The following is a 20,280-nucleotide window of genomic DNA, read 5'->3' on the forward strand; positions in this document are numbered from 1 at the left end:
TTTATAACATGTATAAAGATTTGTAACAAAATGTAAGGTATATCATATATGTACTAGACAACCGATTTTTAGCTAGAAAAAGGTTAAATTTTAAGCGTTTTGGCGAAACCTGTTTTGTACACGTGTCATTTTTAACGTTATTTTGTATTTTATAAAAAATAGACCTTTTTAATTTTAACAACAAATAAACAATGGCACCGATGAGAAAAGATAAGGATGAAGAAGGGGGTAACTAACTCATAGAAATGTTATTTATTTATAATATATTTTTATAATGCTTTTTTGTAATGAATTTGATTGCAAAACTTGCATGTATATTTTTGTATATATCTTTATCCTTGATGTGGGAAAGTCTGACCCAGTCTCGAGTTTCCTTTAGCAGTTTAGGATATTATAGATTATAATTTCCCGATAATTATGCTGCTGATTAAGTGTTGGCTCAGCAGGAGTTCATACCGTTTATAACGCCTTACTCAAGGGCGATACACTGTTTATTTAATTTATCCAGGAGTAAATCCATTTGCCAACATTGAGAGATCCACTGTTCTCCAGGAAGCGAGAATCTTCCAGCAAACTCCGATAAATCCTCGAAAATGCTGCGAGATCTTAACCAAAATTATTTACTTGATAAATCAAGGAGAAATTATTTCAACAAACGAAGCAACGGAAACATTTTTTGCAATGACAAAATTGTTTCAATCTAACGATGTAAAATAATTTTTTTAAATATACATTATTAACTCTTATATAATAAAGACCGGCAGCATGGTGTAGTGGTAAGAACACTTGCTACACCACACATGAGGTCATGGGTTCAATCCCCACTGATCTTATGCTGTAGCGCTCTTGAGTAAGGAGCTATAAAAATTATGAACTCCTGCTGAGCCAGCACTTAATCAGCAGCATAATTATCTGGCAATTATAATCTATAATATCCCAAACTGCTACAGGCAACTCAGGACTGGGTCGGAGTAAATAATGTTACTCTATGTTTAAGTCGCACATTCGACTTTCCCACATAGAGGATAAAGATATATACAAAAAAAAAAGTATATTTTATGTTTTAAAAAAAATCATTTTAGAAATTTTTTTTTTTTTTAAATTTGTTAGATTTTGAAACCTATTTTTAATAACTTTTAGTTCTTAAATTTTTTTTTGTAACTTATAAATTTGTAATTTGTTGTAAAGGTTATTATGAGAAGAATGTGTTATCTTACTATCAAGGAAATGTCTAAGATGACCGAGAATGCTTTCATCGTTACACAAAGGTTTTTTAAATAAAAAAGAATTTAAAAAAATTAAACAATTTCGACTTTAAATTTAAAAGAAACATAAGTGTATTTTATGTATATATATTCCCATTTAATATTGATATTGGAAAATAACCAATGATTTATTTGTTTTTTAGTTTAACAAAAGACATGAATGGTCGTGAAGATATATTCAGAGCAGCAGCTGTTAGAGCATTATGTGCAATCACTGATGTTAGTACTTTACAAGGGATTGAGAGATATATGAAACAAGCTATTGTGGATAAGGTGAACTATTAACTTTTTTTAAACTGAGTTTTTTTTTGTATGTATTTATCCTTGATGTTGGAAGATCAACTTCACGACCTAAACATAGAGTAACTTCAGTTACCCTGACCCAGTCTCGAGTTGTCTTTGACAGTTTGGGATATTATAAATCAAAATTGCCAGATAATTAAGCTGCTGATAAAGTGCTGGCTTAGCAGGAGTTTATACCGTTTATAGCGCCTTACTTTGCTACAGCATGAAAGCACTGGAAATCGAACCCACGACCTCATGTAGCGTAGCAAGTGTTCTGACTATTACACCATGCCGGTATATGGCATAATTAAATGGCAAATGCTACATATTTTAAATAGGTCCATTTTTTAGTTAAATTTTATGTGTTTTAGGTTGCTTCGGTATCTAGTGCTGCTCTGGTATCTTCTCTACATCTTACAAAGACCTCGTTTGATGTTGTGAAAAGATGGGTCAATGAAGTACAGGAATCCTGTTCTAATGATAACATTATGGTGCAGGTAATTAAACACAAATATTTATTTCTATTAAGGCTTGCCTAAATATATTATTAATAGGTTTATGTACTGTTATAGCCCATTGAATTTAAAAAAAGGTCATTTTTAAACAGTATTATTTACCAATTTTAGATCATTTTAATTTTCGGTTTTATAATATTTTGAAAATGTGTTTTTTTGTATTTTTAATATAATATTATGTTAGAATAATTATAAAATTGTAATATATAAATTTACTTTTTTTCATTTAGTATCATGCCCTTGGTCTTTTAAATCATCTTCGTAAGAAGGACAGGCTTGGTACCTCTAAAATGGTGAGCAAGTTCATGAAATCTGGTTTAAAATCACCATTTGCTTATTGTATTCTCATCAGGATTGCGAGTAAATTGATTGAAGAAGACGATAACGGGTAAAAAAATTGTTTTTTGTCAATTAAAATGCTTTTTTTTAAATTAAATTTCTATACTTTTATTATTTTTTTATGTTTGTATATTAAGCTTAGTGTAGTATTTTATTAATACTTATATTTGTATTGTATTATTTTTTATACTTTGCAAATTTTTTACATTTTGAATTTAAGTGTACATAGGTGAAGCTATACTAAATAAATGTAAACTATGTAACTACTTTAAACACTTTTTATCTAAACTTGAATAAAAAAATTTTCAGCCATGAGAGCCCACTGTTTGATTTTATCGAAAGTTGTTTAAGAAACAAACACGAGATTGTGATTTACGAAGCTGCTTCTGCCATCGTTAACATGCCAAATTGTACAGCCCGTGAATTAGCCCCTGCTGTTTCAGGTAATTTTCATTTAATAATAAAAAAGTTAAAAATTAATAATTTTTTTATATAAGTAAAAGTATATATTAAAAAAAGCAGTAGTTTGTCCAAAAATTACATATTGGTATATTAAATAATTATGATGTGATTTGTTTTTTAGTTTTGCAATTATTTTTGAGTTCACCCAAACCTTCATTTAGATATGCTGGAGTAAGGACACTTAATAAGGTAAATTCTATTACTTTAATAATAATGCCTTAAAATTTAAAAGGTATGTAAAAAGTTATTACCAACATTTTTTTATGTTAGGTTGCCATGAAGCATCCATCAGCAGTTACAGCTTGTAACTTGGATCTTGAAAACTTGATCACTGATGTGAACAGGAGTATTGCTACCCTGGCTATTACTACATTGTTAAAGGTAGGTTTTCTAGAGTTTAAAATCCTATGTAAAGCATAAGTTGCATTTGTAAATTCATATCTAACAACGGAAGACTAATTTTACCAAAAACTACTCGATAGCCCGTCCCACAGTCAGAATTTTATACAGCATTTACTGTCAATTAATTTTGCCAGTGATAATTTACCCGTGAGCTTATAAATTGGACATACATATACTTATAACTGCCCACTGAGGTTTATTATATAAAGATTATTAAACCAATTGTTACATTTTTTTGATTTTATTTTAAAGACTGGTAGTGAGAGCAGTGTTGATCGTTTGATGAAACAAATAACATCATTCATGTCCGAGATCTCAGATGAATTTAAAGTTGTTGTTGTACGAGCTATATCAGCACTCTGCCAGAAATATCCAAGAAAACATGCTGTCATGATGAACTACTTGTCATCCATGCTTAGAGACGAGGTAGTTAGGCAAAAAAAATGTTTTGTGTAATTGATTAAAAAAACTTATTTTTTGGTTTTCTGTGTTAAAATATAAAAATAGTAAATAATTAATTTGTTTAAATAATTTTTCTTTTTTAATTTTTGTTAAGGCACTTATTTAAATTTGATTTTTTATTTATATATTTCAAACATCTTTAATTTTTGTTAAGGGTGGTTTTGAGTATAAGAAATCAATAGTTGAATGTATTATCACAATATTAGAGGAATCACCAGAATCAAAAGAAAGCGGACTTTCACATCTTTGTGAATTTATTGAGGTAAATAAATCAATTTTAATTTTAAAAAATTTTACATTTATTTTAACTTTTTTTTGTAGATTATTATTTTTATATCTGTGTGTGTTAAATGTTTTATTTTTGATAGGATTGTGAGCACACCATTCTTGCCACCAAGATTATTCACCTACTTGGCAGAGAAGGACCTAAAACACCAAACCCATCCAAATATATCAGATTTATTTACAACAGGGTTATATTGGAAAACGAGGCAGTTCGGGCAGGTAATTAATTATGTTTTGTTTTTAAATGTTTGTTTTTTAGTTTAATTTTATTTATCTTGATGTGGAATGGTCGACTTCACGGCCTTAACATAGAGTAACATCAGTTACTCCAACCTCGCTTTCAGTTGCTTTCTGCAGTTTGAGATATTGTAGATTTATAGTTGCCTGATATTTAAACTGTTGATAAGTGTTGGCTAGCAAAAATTCATACTGTTTATAGGACCTTACTTGAAGGTGCTCCAGCATGAGAGCAGTGGGGATTAAACCAAGAACCTCATGTAGTAAAACCAACAGTTTCGTTTAAAATTTTATAAATTAGGATTATTTTATCAGAGTTATTTTTTGATTTAAGATAGAAATTTAACTTAAATTTTTTTGGTGTTTTTCTTTAGCTGCTGTATCTGCTCTTGCAAGATTCGGAGCTCAATGTGAGGCCCTTCTTCCCTCTATTCTCTCTCTCCTCTCAAGATCGATGATGGATGAGGACGATGAAGTGAGAGATCGTGCAACTTTTTATTTTCACACTCTCCAACAAAAAGAAAAACCGCTTAACTCTGCCTACATACTTAATGGTAAAAAATAAAATTTATTTTAATAAAAAAATTTAAATAACTTTTGCCACTGTTATATTATTTATTATACTCATAGAAAATTCGGTTGTTTAGTATACCGGTTATGGTGTAGGACTATGAGTTCGAAGGTTTAGGGTTCAAGTCGCAAATGGCACACTATTCGCCCTTGAGTCCGGCGTTTACTGAAAGCTTAAACACATCCTAATATTACATCATTACTTGATAAAATATCAAAAACCTATCCCCTTAAGGGATATGGAAAAAGAAGTTTTTATATTGTTTTTTTTTTGTACCAGAATTTTGTATTTTTAAATTTTTAATCTGTTATTATCTACAGGTCTTGCTGTATCTGTACCAGGATTGGAACGATGTCTGCAGCAATATCTTCAAGAAGTTGGAACCGAACCTTTTAACATGAAATCTGTTCCATTGGTTTCCATTCCAACCAATGAAATTAAATCTGAGATTGGTAAGATTAAATTTTTATTTGTGATTTGTGCAGAGTTCAGTTTTTATTTTGAATAAAAAATTGGGAATTTATTTTTAGCTCCTTCAAGAAAAGTTGATAAACCAACAATCTCAAAACAAGAAATCTACTCAGGTAATTTAACCATCTAAGGTCTTAGGTTTGATTCCCACTGATGGCACCAATTTTTTTCACACCAAAAAATTTATATTCTACTTATTACATATAAACTAAATAAATATTTTAATTTTTAGAGCAACTTTCTAATATTCCTGAGTTCAATATCATGGGTCCGTTGTTCAAATCTTCTGATCCAATAGAACTAACTGAATCAGAGACCGAATATTACATTAAATGTGTTAAACACACATTCAACAAACACATTGTTTTACAAGTAAGTTCCTAAAAACTTTTAGTGTAAACAAAATTATTCAGATTAAAAAATTAAACAAAAAAAATACAAAAATTGTCAAAAACTAAACATTATTAGGCAGCCTTTGTACTTACACTACATTTAAAATTTTTTTAATAATTTACTACTGACCTCAAAATTTTTTTTTTTTAGTTTGATTGCGTGAACACATTAAATGATCAATTATTGGAGAATGTGACAGTTCAAGTTGAGGAGAATGATGGATTCAAAGCCGTTGCTTATGTTCCTTGCCCTAAACTGGCTTACAACCAACCAGGTACAAAATACTATATATATATTTTTATTTTTAAATTAAGTTTTGTAACTATTGCTTAAATACTAAAGGTTTTTTAAAATTTGTTTAATGTGCATTTTTTTTATTGTATTTCAATACTTACTATGGGGCTGACTTTATAGCCCAAAATATTACATTTTAACATATTGTCAAGTTGCCTAAATGTTGTTTGTTAATTAAATTGTGAAATGGTTTTTGACCCAGCAAAAGTTCGTACCAGTTATGGTGCCCTACTCAAGTGCACTCTGATATATTAGCATTGGAGATAGTACTGACTATTTTTATTTAGTGTAAATCAGCCTGTTGTTAATCTACTTTTCATTGTTTAGGTGTCACATATGCGTGTATAGTAATGCCCACAGAGGACTTAACAGAAGTGACCACCACACTATCATGCACGATGAAGTTTATTGTAAAGGATTGTGACCCAAACACAGGTGAAACTGACGATAATGGATATGAAGATGAATACCAGGTATGGGGAATTCTTTTATCACAAAAAATTTTTTTTTTTTAAATTTATTTTTTTTGTAATTTTTAAATTTGTATTATCATCACCCATAGTTAGAGGATATAGATATATCGGTAGCTGACCATGTCCAAAAAGTCTTGAAATCCAATTTTGGAGCTTCGTGGGATGAGGTTGGTGATGAGAACCAACTGGAAGATACCTACGCTCTGTCTACTGTCAATACATTACAAGGTGGGTTAAATAATAGATTAAAATGTCTTTTATATGGTGGAAAATTAGGGAGGGTATATTGATTGTTACCCCCCTTATTTTTTAGCAGTTTTCATATTTATATCAAATCAAACAATAAAAATTATTTAAATTTTTAACCAATTTGGTCCCGTTCAGATGCTGTCAAAGATATAACAAAATATCTTGGCATGCAAGCTTGTGAACGTTCAGATAGAGTTCCAGAGGGAAAATCCACCCACACTTTATTTCTATCTGGGGTGTACAGAGGGGGGCATGATGTATTAGCTAGAGCTAAGCTGATACTTAACAACGGTGTGACTATGCAGCTTACAGTGCGTAGTACGGATGGTGATGCTGCACAAGTTATTACATCAGCTGTTGGATAACATTAGTTTAACTTTTCCTGGCCCTTGGAAAAAAATTGGAATTTTTTTAGATAAATTTTGGATCTTTGAAATTTTTTGGAGTCATCTAATGCTTTTTTAAAGTAGTGCAATTATACATACATTTATGTCCATTTTCCTAAATAGTATATAAAATTAACTTAATAAAATCAAAATCAAAAGAATTGAGGGTTTGCGCCAGACTGTCTAAAAAATGTTCTTATATTTTTAGGCAAGCAAGTTTATTTTTTGTATTTTATTTAAATACAGAATTTCATAATAAAACGCGACGGGCAAAGAAAAAGGAATTTCAAGATAACAATAATAAATTAAAAGTTGGCGCGCATTTTTATTTAAACTTTCGACTTTCGCTTGTCGATTTCTTCTTTTCTCAGAAACCCATTTTTCGAGGGTTTTTCGATCGGTCTTGTAACCGAAATATTATTGTTCGAATTTCGAGACTTAAAAAGATTGTTCACTTGTACCTCTCCGTACACTGGACCATTCGGTTTCTTATTTGTCTCTATCTTAGCTTTTGTAGCCATTGATGTATTAGGTCTTGCCACAGGTTGCTTGTCGATGTCAGAATTTCGTTTTATTCCCAATGAAGTAGCTGGGCGGGGAATTGCTTTATTTTCTGGGGGCTTTTGACTACTTGATGCAAGTGCTTTATTGGTAAGTACTTTTTCAGAATCAACTTTACTTTTTACAGGTGGTTGTACAGGCTTCTCGTTGATTTTTTGAGCGCTTAAAGTGCCTACTTTTGTGTTTGAAATCGTCAAAGGCTCATTAATGTCTTTTGTGGTTATTGCTTGATTTTTAGACTTTTCGGATATTTGGTAATCTGGAATATCTTTCTTCTGTATGTAAATATTTTCAATTACATAATCTAGATCTTCTTTCGATGCCTTTTGCTTAGAAGTCGAAATTGTCGTATCAAAAGTGTTTGAATTATTGTTTTCATTGCTTTGGTCTGCAACATCTTGAATCTGCAAGTTGTCATCGTCTTCAAAGTGGACAATACCGTTTACTTTCTTCTCAGACTTTTCTGCCTCTTTTTGCTTTTCTTGTTGAGCATTATCTTCCTTGCTTTTCTTGGCAAGTTGCATGATTGAAGTTGCAAGGCTCGGTTTTTCGCCGCCTTCTTTCTTTCTCTGTTGAAAACCTTTCCAATTATCCTACAAATAAATAGGTAAAGATTTTATCAAAGTCTGCAAAGTTAAAAATATGCTGAAAACAAATACAATAATACAGTGTTAGCCCTGTTAATTTAGTTGGCTAATTCCAAAACTATTAAGAGAATAATATCCAGTATTGGGTAGTCACTTGCCATTTAAAACTTTTAACTCACCTGAATTAATTTGGCGGCTCTCATTTGCTGTCTAAGCACCAACGTCGTAGTCTCCGCTTTCAGAGTCCTCCTCGTTGGAAACGACTTCAGCAACCTTTCTTCGGCCTCTTTCCTCATTTCTTCTGATATTTCAACCTCGCCCAAAATGCGTTTAACAAGTGCAAACAGGACATCTAGACAATGCACTTTGTCTCCGTATAACACTGGCAGGTCAAGGGCTCCAATTTTTACCTGGTAAGGAGAACAACACGATTTAAAAAAATGTAAAGCATTTTAAAAACCTTTTTATATGTAAAAACTTCAGAAAATATCAGCACTAACTCACAAGCTAATATTTAAACAACCAGCTAATAAATAAAAACCGTTTTACAACATTATCACAATCATTATTTAATTATCTTACCAAGTTTGGTTTTTGTAGTTGAAAAGGTGGGTGGAGGTCGTGTAGTAGATTAGATAACTCAGTTAATGTAACGAATTGTGTGGCACGGGGATCGTACCGACCCCAGACCATGTAAAACGTTTCAAAATCTCCTTGAGAAACCCCGCTCTCGTCTTGTTGAAATATTTCGTCAAAATTTTCCAGGATAATCGCAATGTACATGTTTACAATAACTAAATAAAGAGTAAATATGTTTCTAAATATGTAGTATAAGGTCTCCTGGTTCAGTTTAGGCTACGGCTACTTATTATTAAGGTCATTTAGTCTGCATTTTAGCCACATATTAGTTAGGCTGTTTAGGCTACATATTAGTTAGCCCCTAGTTTATTTTAAGCTACGTTATGGTTAGGCCATTTACTAAATGACTAAGTTAAATTAAATATATGTTTATACAGTAACTTACCTAGAAAGACGATGAAAATAAAAGATAGAAAATAAATGGCGGCTAAGAATGGATCTCCGCAGTCCACTGTGCAATCAGCCACAAAGCACTCTGACGTACAATTCCTTGTATTCATAAGAGGATCTAATACGTCATTCCATCCTGCTGACGTCACAAGTCGAAAGAGAAGAAGGATCGAGTTTCCGAAGGTTTGGAAATTGACTTGGTCGTTCAACGAATCGTTAAATTTAACATTCATGAAAAGATTCATACCTAGAATATTTATTTTGTCAGAAAAATTGATTATCTTCACTATAACATACTAATACTTGATTTTATAACACCAACATACCTAGGATAGCGTATATAACGATAAAAACGCCCAGCAGTATAGCGATGTTGAACAAAGCAGGGAGTGAAATCATCAAAGTCAAGATCAGTCGGCGGATCCCTCTGGCTGCTCTTACTACTCTTAATACACGGAACACTCGAAAAACTCGCACAACACGAAGCAGGGTTGGAGATACAATAAAAGCAATGAGTTTCTCCAGAATAAACCCTATAACAAAAACGCAAAGTGTTAGGATTTTAAAAGTATATTTTTATACTAGATTTAAATGTATTTTCGTTAATACTGACCTGTTATAGATACTACTATCACCACAAAATCAAAAACATTAAAAGCATCTTTGAAATAATAATGTCGCATTCCGATAAGTTTCATAACCGCTTCAACTCCAAATAGAGCTGTAAACGTTATGTCTGAAATGCGCAAGGCATCAACCCAGGCCTCAGTCATCTGATAATGTTCCATGCTCAGGGTGATCATGTTAAGAACGATCAGGATAAATATTACCATCTCAAATCGGTTGTGTGTAACTACGTTGTAGAAGAACAACTGAAATGCGTTCTGAAATAAAATGGAATTTATTAGATATTTAATTAACTTATATACTTAAGTTACAAGGCTGGTTTGTTATAATGTTAGGCACCTTGTTATAGGCTGTAAAGTTGGACTTTTTACAACAAGGATGTAGCAAAAAATTATTTAATATATATAAATTTACGCCTAAAATTAAACAAACTTAATATTTTTTTAAAATGCGCTACGGATTAAACTTTTAACTACATTCTTACTGTAGGAGGTGATATTGTTTTCTTGGGTTTTCTGTTAAGCATAGTCCTCATAGTTTTGTAAAAATTCTTTTGGGTGTCAGTTAACAAGGCTTCGACCGCCGATTGGGCATCAGTCTAAGAAAAATAAAATACAAATTTTAACTCTAGTGCCAAGAGATTGAAAGTATAATTTTACATTGATTATACCATGATATCATTTTGGCTACATTTTTGTGTAGTTTTTTGCCTAATTTGCAGGTTAATAAAGTAAGTAAGTTTAAGTACCTGTTTTCTTAGCTTCTGAAAGCTCTCTATAATAACCCCCACGATGAGATTCAATATAAAGAAAGCTCCGACTAGAACAAAAATGATGAAGTATATCATCGCTAAATACTGGTTGGCTTCTCTACGCGGTTGTAAGTCAACTGAAGTTGTGTCACTTGCTGAAGCCATAAGCTCTATCCAGCCTTCGTAGGTAGCCTAGATTTAAAATACATAAAGCTTTTAAGATGGTAAGATTTATATAGTTAATAGCTGTATGTAAAACTTTGTTTTGGTAAAAATTAACCTTGTTTTGGTTAAAGTTGGTTTAAATCTATAACTTAGGTTATGTTTATAGTAAATGTTTTTTGAAGTAGCTTACCACTTGAAATAGCGCTAGCATAGCATTGGCCACGTTGTCAAAGTTAACGTTCGTGTTAACCCAGAAATTTCCTGACATAATACAAGAGTTGACGTCTGTTACATTAAACGAAGATACTGGTTCGTTATCGACATCTACGCACCTAAAAATCATAAATTAAATTTAAAATTAGATTTCCTATTGTAGCAAGGCATGTTTAAAAAGTTTGTTAACATAGCTTACCTGAAGAATTTTCCTTTAAAAAACTGGACTCCTAAAATGGCAAATATCAGCCAAATAAGGCTGCACACACACAACACATTTCCAATAGACGGGATACAGTAAATTAACGCATTTACAACAACCTGAAAAAATAAAAATCAATTCCAGTGTTACAATTTGTAAATCAAAGTATAGAAATTAATATAATACAGCCCCCTTTAGCAAAGAAGTAGAACTTACCCTCATTCCCTGCCACCTTGATATAGCACGTAAGGGCCGGAGCGCTCTTAAAGTACGGAGGGCACGGAACGCTGCGGTATTACTTGATTGTGGATTGGTTGAAGTTAACTGAATGATAATGCCAGCCCAAGATGCCTTTAAAAAAATGAATAATTGTAAAATTAAAAGAAACTTTAAAAGTATGCTATCGCTATGCTTTTTCTAAAGGAAAATGTAAATGTTTACGTACCGCGACGATGCCACCATCCAATAGACAGCAAAAACTTGTGAAATATTTCGTGGGTCCAAATCCAATAAGTTTAAGTATCATTTCTATTGTAAACAGGGCAGTGAAAATATATTCCAATATTTGAAGAACTTCTTTTCGCACTGGATCAAATTGTAAGTATACATCTTCCATCGCCTGTAAAAAATCGTTCATTTTTACATTTACTGGCAACTTGAAGCTATTGTTAAACGCATTAGGCATCCCATATGTCGTGATTGGTTCGATACCCACTGTTTCTACTTAAGGTATTTTCATAGAAGACCATGCATTATATGGTGCTAACTCCTACTAATCGAAAACTCAATACTTGGACAATATATCAAAGACAACTACTATCCAAAACTTACCTATGCATCTATATACTAAACTTGGGCAACAAATGTATGTCAACCAATGCCCTGGCTTTAAACCTATTATATTTACATTGAAAGTGAATAAATAAAAAGTTTCTTTACCAAGGTTGTTGTACTCGCGACGATAAGAAACAACACAAATCCCTCAAAGTATTTATTTTCAACGAGATTGTAACATCCCTTTCTAAACTTATGCCAGCATTGAGATGCAGGGGTATCTGACGTCTTCTTAAGAGATGGATACCTTCAAGAAAAAAATAAATTTAGATTTCGATAATGTTTCTACCTAAAATTTTATGATTTATTGTCCAAGGCCCTGTAGTATTTTATTAAAACTTTTAAAGGGTAGTTTGGGAGTATGTTTAGAGCGATATTACTAGGAGTATTTTCTTAGATATTTCCTTTTAAATTGTAATTACATTTTTACAGTTTAACAATTACCTGTTTAAAAACCAGTTAGGCAGGCAGTTTGGCGGAATTTCTTTTTTCTTTTCCGCTTCCTCTTCTGGTGCATTCCCTGAATCAGTACTTTCAGTACTCGCGTTTTCCTCTCTCCCTTGAACGCAATCACAACAACTCATCATCCCTCCACATAACAGAAAAGGGTTCGTAGTCTTCGAGTATTCAGAATTCTCGCCGGCTTCTGCTACGTTTGCTCTAATTTGTCTTAGATCGTTTTCGATTTGAGATGTTGTTGTTACAAGGTCCTCGCCAGCGGTCGTTTCATCATACACCTCAGCGATCGGCTCGATTATGATTGGAGGATTTTTAGTTATAAGTCCAATGTTGTCGTCGTTTATATCCCTATACATAAAAAATGAATGTTTGTGTCTGCTTTAGTTTTAATATGATGTACTACATACTTTAGATACGGCAGTTGGATTCAATTTATTAGTGGCGTTACAGCGTTCCCAAGTATTATAAAATTGGAAACCTAGCCTACCTTATACTGTTTTGTCTATGGAATGTTTTTCGCAGCCCAGGTTTTTTGCTTGGAACTTCATTCAGCTGTTGAACTTCGCTCACCGCACTAAGCATAGACTGGTGATTCAGTTTGGGCGATGTTTGTGCAAAACCTATTAGGTTGATCCAGGACTCGCGACGATTTCGTCGTGGTATTGCAAGCTCCTCCATCGGAAGATCTGGGACTGTAAAGATGTAAATAGCCATCATTTAAAATGCAATAAAAATCTTTATATCCATTTTAACAAAAGAAGTTGACAGTTATTTATAAAGTCATTGTTTTTAATCTATGACGTAACAATGTTGTTTATGCTTACCAGTTAATTCTTCGTCAGCTACCTGCTCTGTGACGTCATTGCTTACGTCATTTCCATTTGGTTCGGTTTCATTCTCGTTAGGACTAAGGACTTCAATTTTATTCTGAAAATAAACTTTGTGTAGTTGAGGGGGGATTAAATTATAACTTAGCCTACACTAAAATGATCGCTTGTTTGTTCACTTTGTATTAACTTTGTATTAAAAATTGCTTGTTATTCACTTTGTATTAACTAGCAACCTAATTTCAAATGCCTACCTTGTTTTTTTTGGCTTTTATGTTGTCGATATTAAAAGCGTCTAACAGAATAGCAGTAAATAAATTCAGTATCTAAATAAAAAAAATTTAAATTAAAAAAAAACAGTAATATTTGTGGATATACATTAATATACTTAGACATATAACTTTAATTAGTTCAAAATATATTAACAATTTTTTCAGCTTACCATAAAATTTGCAACGAACGTTATCATGAGGAAGAGAGGCACACAGAATCCCACATTTTCAGTGCCTCCAGTAATATAAAGACAATCATAAAGTGGCTCTATCCATTCCCCACACATAACTCTCCAAACTAAAACGAATGAGTGAAAAAAATCGACGAAATTCCATCTTGGTATTTGGTTGTCCTCAAACAAGTGCGCGCTATCACGATAATTTTGGCTGAAAAGCTTGTTACCTAAATGAAAAACAGCATTGATATTATCGTTATGTTGTTTTTGAACTACAGTTTAAACATTGTATTATGGAAGTCCTATTCATGTTTTATTAGAACCAGTATGATATTACAATCAATACGATAATCAGAAGCGCACACACTATATTCGCTTTGTAATAACAACAATAGTTAAATTTAGCAGGTCAATTTAACATTTTTATTGAAAAGATTACAACACTATTTTAATGTTAAAATGCTCATTAAAAATATTACCCAAAAAATTAAATTTTGAATTCTTCACTTTATATTTTTTAACTATAAATTAGATACTATACATTCACCAATGCATGTTAGTTTTGCCAATATTTTTTACATATTTAACTTACCCATTACTGCGAAAATGTAAAGCACCAAGAAAAGAACGATTGTAAGATCTCGTACAGCACCAAGACTTTTCATAATAATGCTCACCAACTTTCGCATAGTGCCCCACATCTTTGCTAGCCTTAACACCCTTAACTAAACAAAAAAATGATTTTATAGCATTTAAAAAGTTAAAGTTTTTAAGCTTTAGAAAAGTTTAACTTACCAGTCTAAAAGTCCTTAGGACTGTAAATCCTACATCAGCGCCAACTTGTGCAATGTCCAATGCTAACTCTACTAAACTCGATATAACAATAAAGAAGTCAAACATATTCCAGGGTTCTTTAAGGTAAGTAAGAGGACCCAAAGCCAGCATTTTAAACAAGGCCTCAAATGTGAATATAGCAGTAAAAACCTGTCAGTATAACATTAAAAAAATTATAAAAATCTGATTCTTTATTCTTCGGTTTGGAAATTTTAAACAACATTTTGATTCTTTTTCATAAAGGCTACAACTTTACAATCCTAAAAATTAACTTAATATTTAAAAAATACCTTGTTTCCAATGCTTAGTGCATTAGCCAACTCAAAACTTATTCCATGATGATCGATGGCAAGAAACACTGTGTTAAGAAGAATACAAAACATCACCAATCCTTCGAAAATCTGATGCTTAATCACCTGCAATATTTGAAAACAAGAAGTTTGAAGGATTTATTAAACAAACATTTAAAAGTTTCATTTTTGGGAATTTTTTTTTTTTTTTTTTTTTAATGTATATATATTATCCTCGATGTGGGAAAGTCGAATGCGCGACTTAAACTTAGAGTAACATAAGTTACTCCGACCCAGTCTCGAGTTGCCTGTGGCAGTTTGGGATATTATAGAGACTATAATTGCCCGGTAATTATGCTACTGATTAAGTGCTGGCTCAGCAGGAGTTCATACCGTTTATAGCGCCTTACTCAAGGGCGCTACAGCATGAGATCAGTGGGGATTGAACCCACGACCTCATGTGTGGTGTAGCAAGAGTTCTTACCACTACACCACGCTGCCGGTAAAAGTTGTAGACTTAGATTACCTTTTGTAAAACCTTTTGGAAATTTTCAAAGCCTTTAGTGCATTTCCAACTGCAAAATATTGTCATATACCAGGTTTTGAATTGGAGGAACTTGCGAAGCCATTTATTTTTGGATTTATTTGCTAAAAAAAATAATTTAAAGAAAAAACTAAATTAAAAATCAATATTCAAGGCGTTTTAATTTGAAAAATAAGTGTTTTCTTACATTTCAAAGTAGGGCAAAACTAAATCGTTAAACGCTTTTATGAGTGTTTAATTATTTAAGACTACAAATATGGATGTAACAGGTGGTTTGAGATCTGACGTCATTAAATAAATAAATACGTCACTAAATGTACAAATTGTTGGGCTTTAAATTGAATTATAAAAGGTCGCGGTAAGGAAATGTATAATTAGCCTTACATAAATAGTTTTAATTTGTTAAAAAATTATTTTTGGAACCAAGTAAATATTTTGTGCTTTGGCTTGAGAAAAACAACGAATTAGCAAATTCATTCAGGGAGAACTTTCTTCTTGCTAAGTCATTGGTAATTTGATACTACTAACATACTAATGACGTTTAAAAAACCTTAAACCTTTGTGTTATTTAATAATATGCTCACGTGGTTGAAATATAAACTTACATGATTCAGAACTGTCAACTGAAACTTGGTTTCGACCGCTTTTGAAAGCCTGGAGTTTAGATTTCGGGGCCCCATTGCCAGCAACAGACGATTCCACGTCAGTTTGTGTGTTGTCATCTCTTGTATTTTCTCCCAGCGCGTTTTCGTTTATAATTACTTGTCTTTGGATTGTTGACGAGGCGGTATTTTTAACGCAGGCGACGATGTCTTGCATGGAGACGGAAACTGCGCCTTCTTCGTTCATTTTCGCCTTTTCCTCTCTTCTTGCCTTCTCTTCGTCAATTTTCCTTTTTCTAATTCTCTTTCGTTTTGCTCTTTCCTTTGCTTTAATACGCAGCTCTTCTAATTGTTCCTTGACAAGTTTAAATATAGGTTGTTAAATTTAAATTCAGTTATCAACAGTTTATTTGCCTGGTCAATCATGATTCCTACCTGCTTATTATGTTCCCTTTTATAGGCTAGTGTTACAACTGCTAGCAACAAATTTAACAAGTAAAACGGACCAAGAAAAACCGATAGGAGAAAGAACAAAATATTCCAAGGACCTTCTGCTCTAATAATCTGGAAAAAATCATAAATTAGGAAACATATCAAATCACTTATATGTAACTAAGTTGTTTACTTACCATGTTATAAACGTTTTCCCAAAAGTCAAGCGTAAGAAGTTGAAATGAAGTTAACAGAGCGTACCCCATATTATCAAAATTTGTATAACCAAAATTAGGGTTTGGTCCAGCGTCAGGCAAGCAGATGAAATCAGATGGACAAAATCTTAAAATTAATAAAATATACTTTTACAGTTGGGATTTAAATGTCTTAAAGTTATCTGTGGATTAACAACAAACAAACTAGATAACTTAATATAACACATGGCTTGCAAATGCTACTTGTGTCAAGTTAGTTAAAACATAAAATATTTAAGTTTGCCTGAAGTGCTAATAGATTTACTAGAATTAGGAAGTTAATCTTACCCACTGCCCGTACTGTTTCCACAAACTATTTCTTCTCCGTCGACCACTCTCCAATTTGCTGTAATCAAATAAAGTTGCAATTAAGTTAAGTGTAAAGGGTAAACAGTTTACAATTTGAGTACTAGTACACTTACATTCGTTAGTAACATATGCTTGAAAATTCTGGTCTGTAATATTGTCCTGTGCAGTCCAATATCTAACACAACGCCTGCGTAAAACTCCTTGATATGCTTGCAAGGATATCAAGGCTATGACCACCATCAAGAATAACATGATCAGCATTACCTCGGCCAAAGGTAGCAAGGAGTGAAATAAGGAATTAACAATAGTTTTCAAACCTAAAAAGGGTTTTTAATCCATAGACTTTTAGTATAAACATTATGTGTAAAAGCATTAATGGTTTATGCTGAAGTTAATGACATATCTAACTTTTTTTACCTGGTATTATCGATACAGACTTCAAAGCTCGCAAGACTCTAAACGTCCGGAGTCCTGATATGTTAAGATCCCCCGAAATGGTGACATAACTAAAACAGTGCAAATTTGTAACAGTTATAAATATTCATGATAATAGTAAAATAATTATCGAAGTCACGGTCTTAGCATACCTTTAATAAATTATTAATTCACGCAAAACTAAGTTTAACAAAAGCACAAATGATATATGTTTAACAAATCATAAATACTTCAAATGTGTTGCTAATAAAGTTTAGAATGTATCACTTACGAAACTACGACAATAAAAAAATCCAGGCAATTCCAGGGGTCCCGTAGATAGGTGTATGGGTTGAGTATAATACCTCTTGCTGCCATTTTAATTATCATTTCGGCAGTGTAGAACGCAGTGAAAAAATATCTAACAAAACGAATAAATAATTTAATTTTAATTGATTTAAAATTAATTGTTTTTTAAGGTTGTTAACTTTTAATTAAATAAGTTTGTTAAGTAATTGATTGTATTGTTTTAATTAAAAATACTACTGGAAATTACATTTGTTATTAGATAAAACTTGGTGTTTTTTAAGCCAAAGGTTTAAAGATATTGATTTTCGATAATTCCAATCGTTTTACGTTACATAACAGCATGATTATTGCTTGACTGATAACATATTGAACATTACGTAATATGTAACGTATTGTTTCCAAATCACACTTACTCTGCTTCTTTAATTTCGTTGTCCAGACTTAGAAAAGCACAATTAACCAAAATAGCTAACATGACGAGAGCATCAAAGGCCCTAAAATAAAACACAGAGTAAATTTTGTATTAGGACCGAGTCTTAAAATTTTACACTTAAAAACGATTTGTATAGTTTTTACTTACGGGTGTAATATTGTTCTAATGGCGAATTGTCGTACAGGATTAAATGGGGATAGGACGAATAATGCTCTGGTTGAACTGAAACGAAACACGTAATTTTTTCCATATCTTCGTGATACCACACAAAAGGTCTGAAAATATTAATTAAATTTCTCAAAATGAACAAATTTCCAAAAAAGAGATAAAAAGAGGTTAATTCAAGGCTTAACAATTGCCCCAAATTTATTTTTGAAAATATGAAACACTTTTCTAATTTTATTAACATATTTTTTGTGATTAAGTTTCTTTTAATATATATAATAACTTGTTAATAATGCTTTTCCAATTACATTTTTCTACAATGTTTTTAACTTGTTGGTAACAATATGTTTCTTTTATTAAGAAATCTTTTGTTTCATGAAAAGACAATACATTTCTTTGGATGTAACTTTATCTGATATATCAAGTTAACCTATCGCCTAGATATGTATAACAATATTTTCCTGGGCTTTTTAAGCCAATACCTTATTAATTTATACATATAAATATTTCATAAAAACTACCAATTTATTTATCTTTTAAAACGCTACAAATATTATTGTAGGTTCTGTTAATATTACGTTAAATTTTATAAGCAATCAGTCACTTTTAATTAATTACATTTGGTAGTTTGGGTATTTATATATTATCCAACATATTATTCGTGTTATAATATCTACAAACAATTCATTAACTGAAAAATATATTGAGATTATATATCAAGACATGTCTCTTTTAATTGAAGTAATAATTCTATAAAACTTTACTTACAAGATGTTTAAAAAAGGTACAAAATAAGTTAACCTACCTTATCTCCACGACCTTTGTAATAAGGATCCACATCTTCTATCGGTTGGTTTCGAAATTTTTTAGGAAAATGTCCATAATATTGAGGAAGTTCTTGGCTGTCCTCAAGGGCTTGGTCGGGTTCTGGTTCGGGTTCGAGGTAATTGTCAATCACTTCTGGCATAAACTTTTCATTTAATCCTAAAAATTGACATGTTTCGTTTAGAACTAACAGAACATTGTGAGTTAGTATATATTTGTGGGGGAAACCTGCGCTTTGGTTTGACCCCTTTTTAAACATAATGTTAATTAAAAGTTATTACAAATTTGTATACATGTTTAATGTTTATTTAACAACATTACTTTGATACTTTAAGTAAGTTACTACTAAACCTGGCGTGCTGTAAATAAAATAAAATAATGCTGTAGTGTAAATTACTTTATACATATTATTATATTCATAATAAGTACAAATAAATGTATTTAATTTTTAGATGCGGGATCCATTTAAAACAAAAAACAATTATATTTACAATTTCCTGTTAGTTATAAGACAAGAATTACCATTTGACACTAAGTTATTGTACAACAAAATTTACCTTTCAAGATGGCTTGTTTGGCTGCGGAATTTTTTTCAGATGCTTTTTTGTCCTTAAGTTCCTTTCTCCGGTTGCGTAATTTTTCCTGACTTTCTTTAGTGAATAAATAATAACCGTCTTCTGCATGATCTTGTTGTTCTGCCGGATATTGTTTTGCCAGATTATCCATTTTTAACTAATCAGTCCAAGTCGTTGGGTTTCTTATTCAGTTGCATAAACCCATAATGATATAATCCGTTTTTAAATCGCAAACAACACCTGACAGACCTAGTATTATATAACCTAAAGAATAGTTAAAACAAAATCAAATTTATATTTTAATCTAAAAAAAAATAATCTAACACTGTCAGAAAAAATAAGTTTTAGCAATTTGTTTTTTTTTTGCTTTACATTATTTACTATTAGTTTTGATATACACAATACGCGTTGTCAGTCCTAATTAACATTTGACTAATAGCAATGCACTAAGGAGGTTCAACTTACTTTATATCCCCCCTTAATCGTCCACCTAACCTTACGG

The 20,280-nt window shown here is 31.7% G+C and overlaps 2 protein-coding genes across 2 annotated transcripts; one reads left to right on the plus strand and one right to left on the minus strand.

The window, feature by feature from the left end:
* The first annotated feature begins 73 nt into the window (after nucleotides 1-73).
* LOC145745753 (coatomer subunit gamma-2-like) lies at nucleotides 74-8,190 on the plus strand. The gene is made up of 20 exons (XM_082563909.1): nucleotides 74-228; nucleotides 509-708; nucleotides 1,189-1,268; nucleotides 1,409-1,538; nucleotides 1,922-2,047; nucleotides 2,296-2,453; nucleotides 2,714-2,847; nucleotides 2,988-3,055; nucleotides 3,137-3,247; nucleotides 3,521-3,694; nucleotides 3,885-3,992; nucleotides 4,099-4,234; nucleotides 4,627-4,806; nucleotides 5,144-5,275; nucleotides 5,354-5,407; nucleotides 5,527-5,666; nucleotides 5,838-5,961; nucleotides 6,309-6,454; nucleotides 6,544-6,682; nucleotides 6,839-8,190. Exons 1-20 carry the CDS (start codon nucleotides 192-194, stop codon nucleotides 7,066-7,068), a joined length of 2,607 nt encoding a protein of 868 aa, XP_082420035.1. The 5' UTR covers nucleotides 74-191; the 3' UTR covers nucleotides 7,069-8,190.
* Nucleotides 7,304-20,036, minus strand: LOC145745752 (sodium channel protein 1 brain-like). Its single transcript, XM_082563908.1, has 33 exons — nucleotides 19,761-20,036; nucleotides 19,184-19,362; nucleotides 18,361-18,488; nucleotides 18,194-18,274; nucleotides 17,764-17,892; nucleotides 17,475-17,563; nucleotides 17,171-17,374; nucleotides 17,037-17,094; nucleotides 16,692-16,836; nucleotides 16,498-16,626; nucleotides 16,066-16,417; nucleotides 15,443-15,564; nucleotides 14,917-15,042; nucleotides 14,588-14,776; nucleotides 14,385-14,517; nucleotides 13,787-14,019; nucleotides 13,599-13,670; nucleotides 13,342-13,444; nucleotides 13,005-13,209; nucleotides 12,503-12,865; nucleotides 12,164-12,305; nucleotides 11,670-11,843; nucleotides 11,441-11,575; nucleotides 11,222-11,343; nucleotides 11,000-11,141; nucleotides 10,642-10,836; nucleotides 10,378-10,491; nucleotides 9,880-10,150; nucleotides 9,593-9,799; nucleotides 9,262-9,513; nucleotides 8,820-9,031; nucleotides 8,417-8,647; nucleotides 7,304-8,243 (listed from the first exon to the last, which is right to left on the minus strand). The coding sequence occupies exons 1-33, from the start codon at nucleotides 19,927-19,929 to the stop codon at nucleotides 7,419-7,421; spliced, it is 6,231 nt and encodes a 2,076-aa protein (XP_082420034.1). The 5' UTR covers nucleotides 19,930-20,036; the 3' UTR covers nucleotides 7,304-7,418.
* Between the last annotated feature and the right edge of the window lie 244 nt (nucleotides 20,037-20,280).

This window comes from Corella eumyota, chromosome 3 (genome assembly GCF_963082875.1).
Source record: "Corella eumyota chromosome 3, kaCorEumy4.1, whole genome shotgun sequence".
Classification (NCBI taxonomy): Eukaryota; Metazoa; Chordata; class Ascidiacea; order Phlebobranchia; family Corellidae; genus Corella; species Corella eumyota.

Bases quoted from the DNA above. Each gene is read 5' to 3' on its own strand.
- LOC145745753 (XM_082563909.1), top strand. From the start codon at position 192: ATGGCACCGATGAGAAAAGATAAGGATGAAGAAGGGG. The intron at 1,539-1,921 runs GTGAACTATTAA...TATGTGTTTTAG, and splicing joins AACAAGCTATTGTGGATAAG to GTTGCTTCGGTATCTAGTGC. The intron at 2,848-2,987 runs GTAATTTTCATT...TTTGTTTTTTAG, and splicing joins ATTAGCCCCTGCTGTTTCAG to TTTTGCAATTATTTTTGAGT.
- LOC145745752 (XM_082563908.1), bottom strand. From the start codon at position 19,929: ATGGATAATCTGGCAAAACAATATCCGGCAGAACAACAAGATCATGCA. The intron at 17,375-17,474 runs GTAAAAAAAGTT...AACCCTTTTTAG, and splicing joins GTCTGTATCGATAATACCAG to GTTTGAAAACTATTGTTAAT. The intron at 17,095-17,170 runs GTAAGTGTACTA...ATTTGATTACAG, and splicing joins AGCATATGTTACTAACGAAT to CAAATTGGAGAGTGGTCGAC.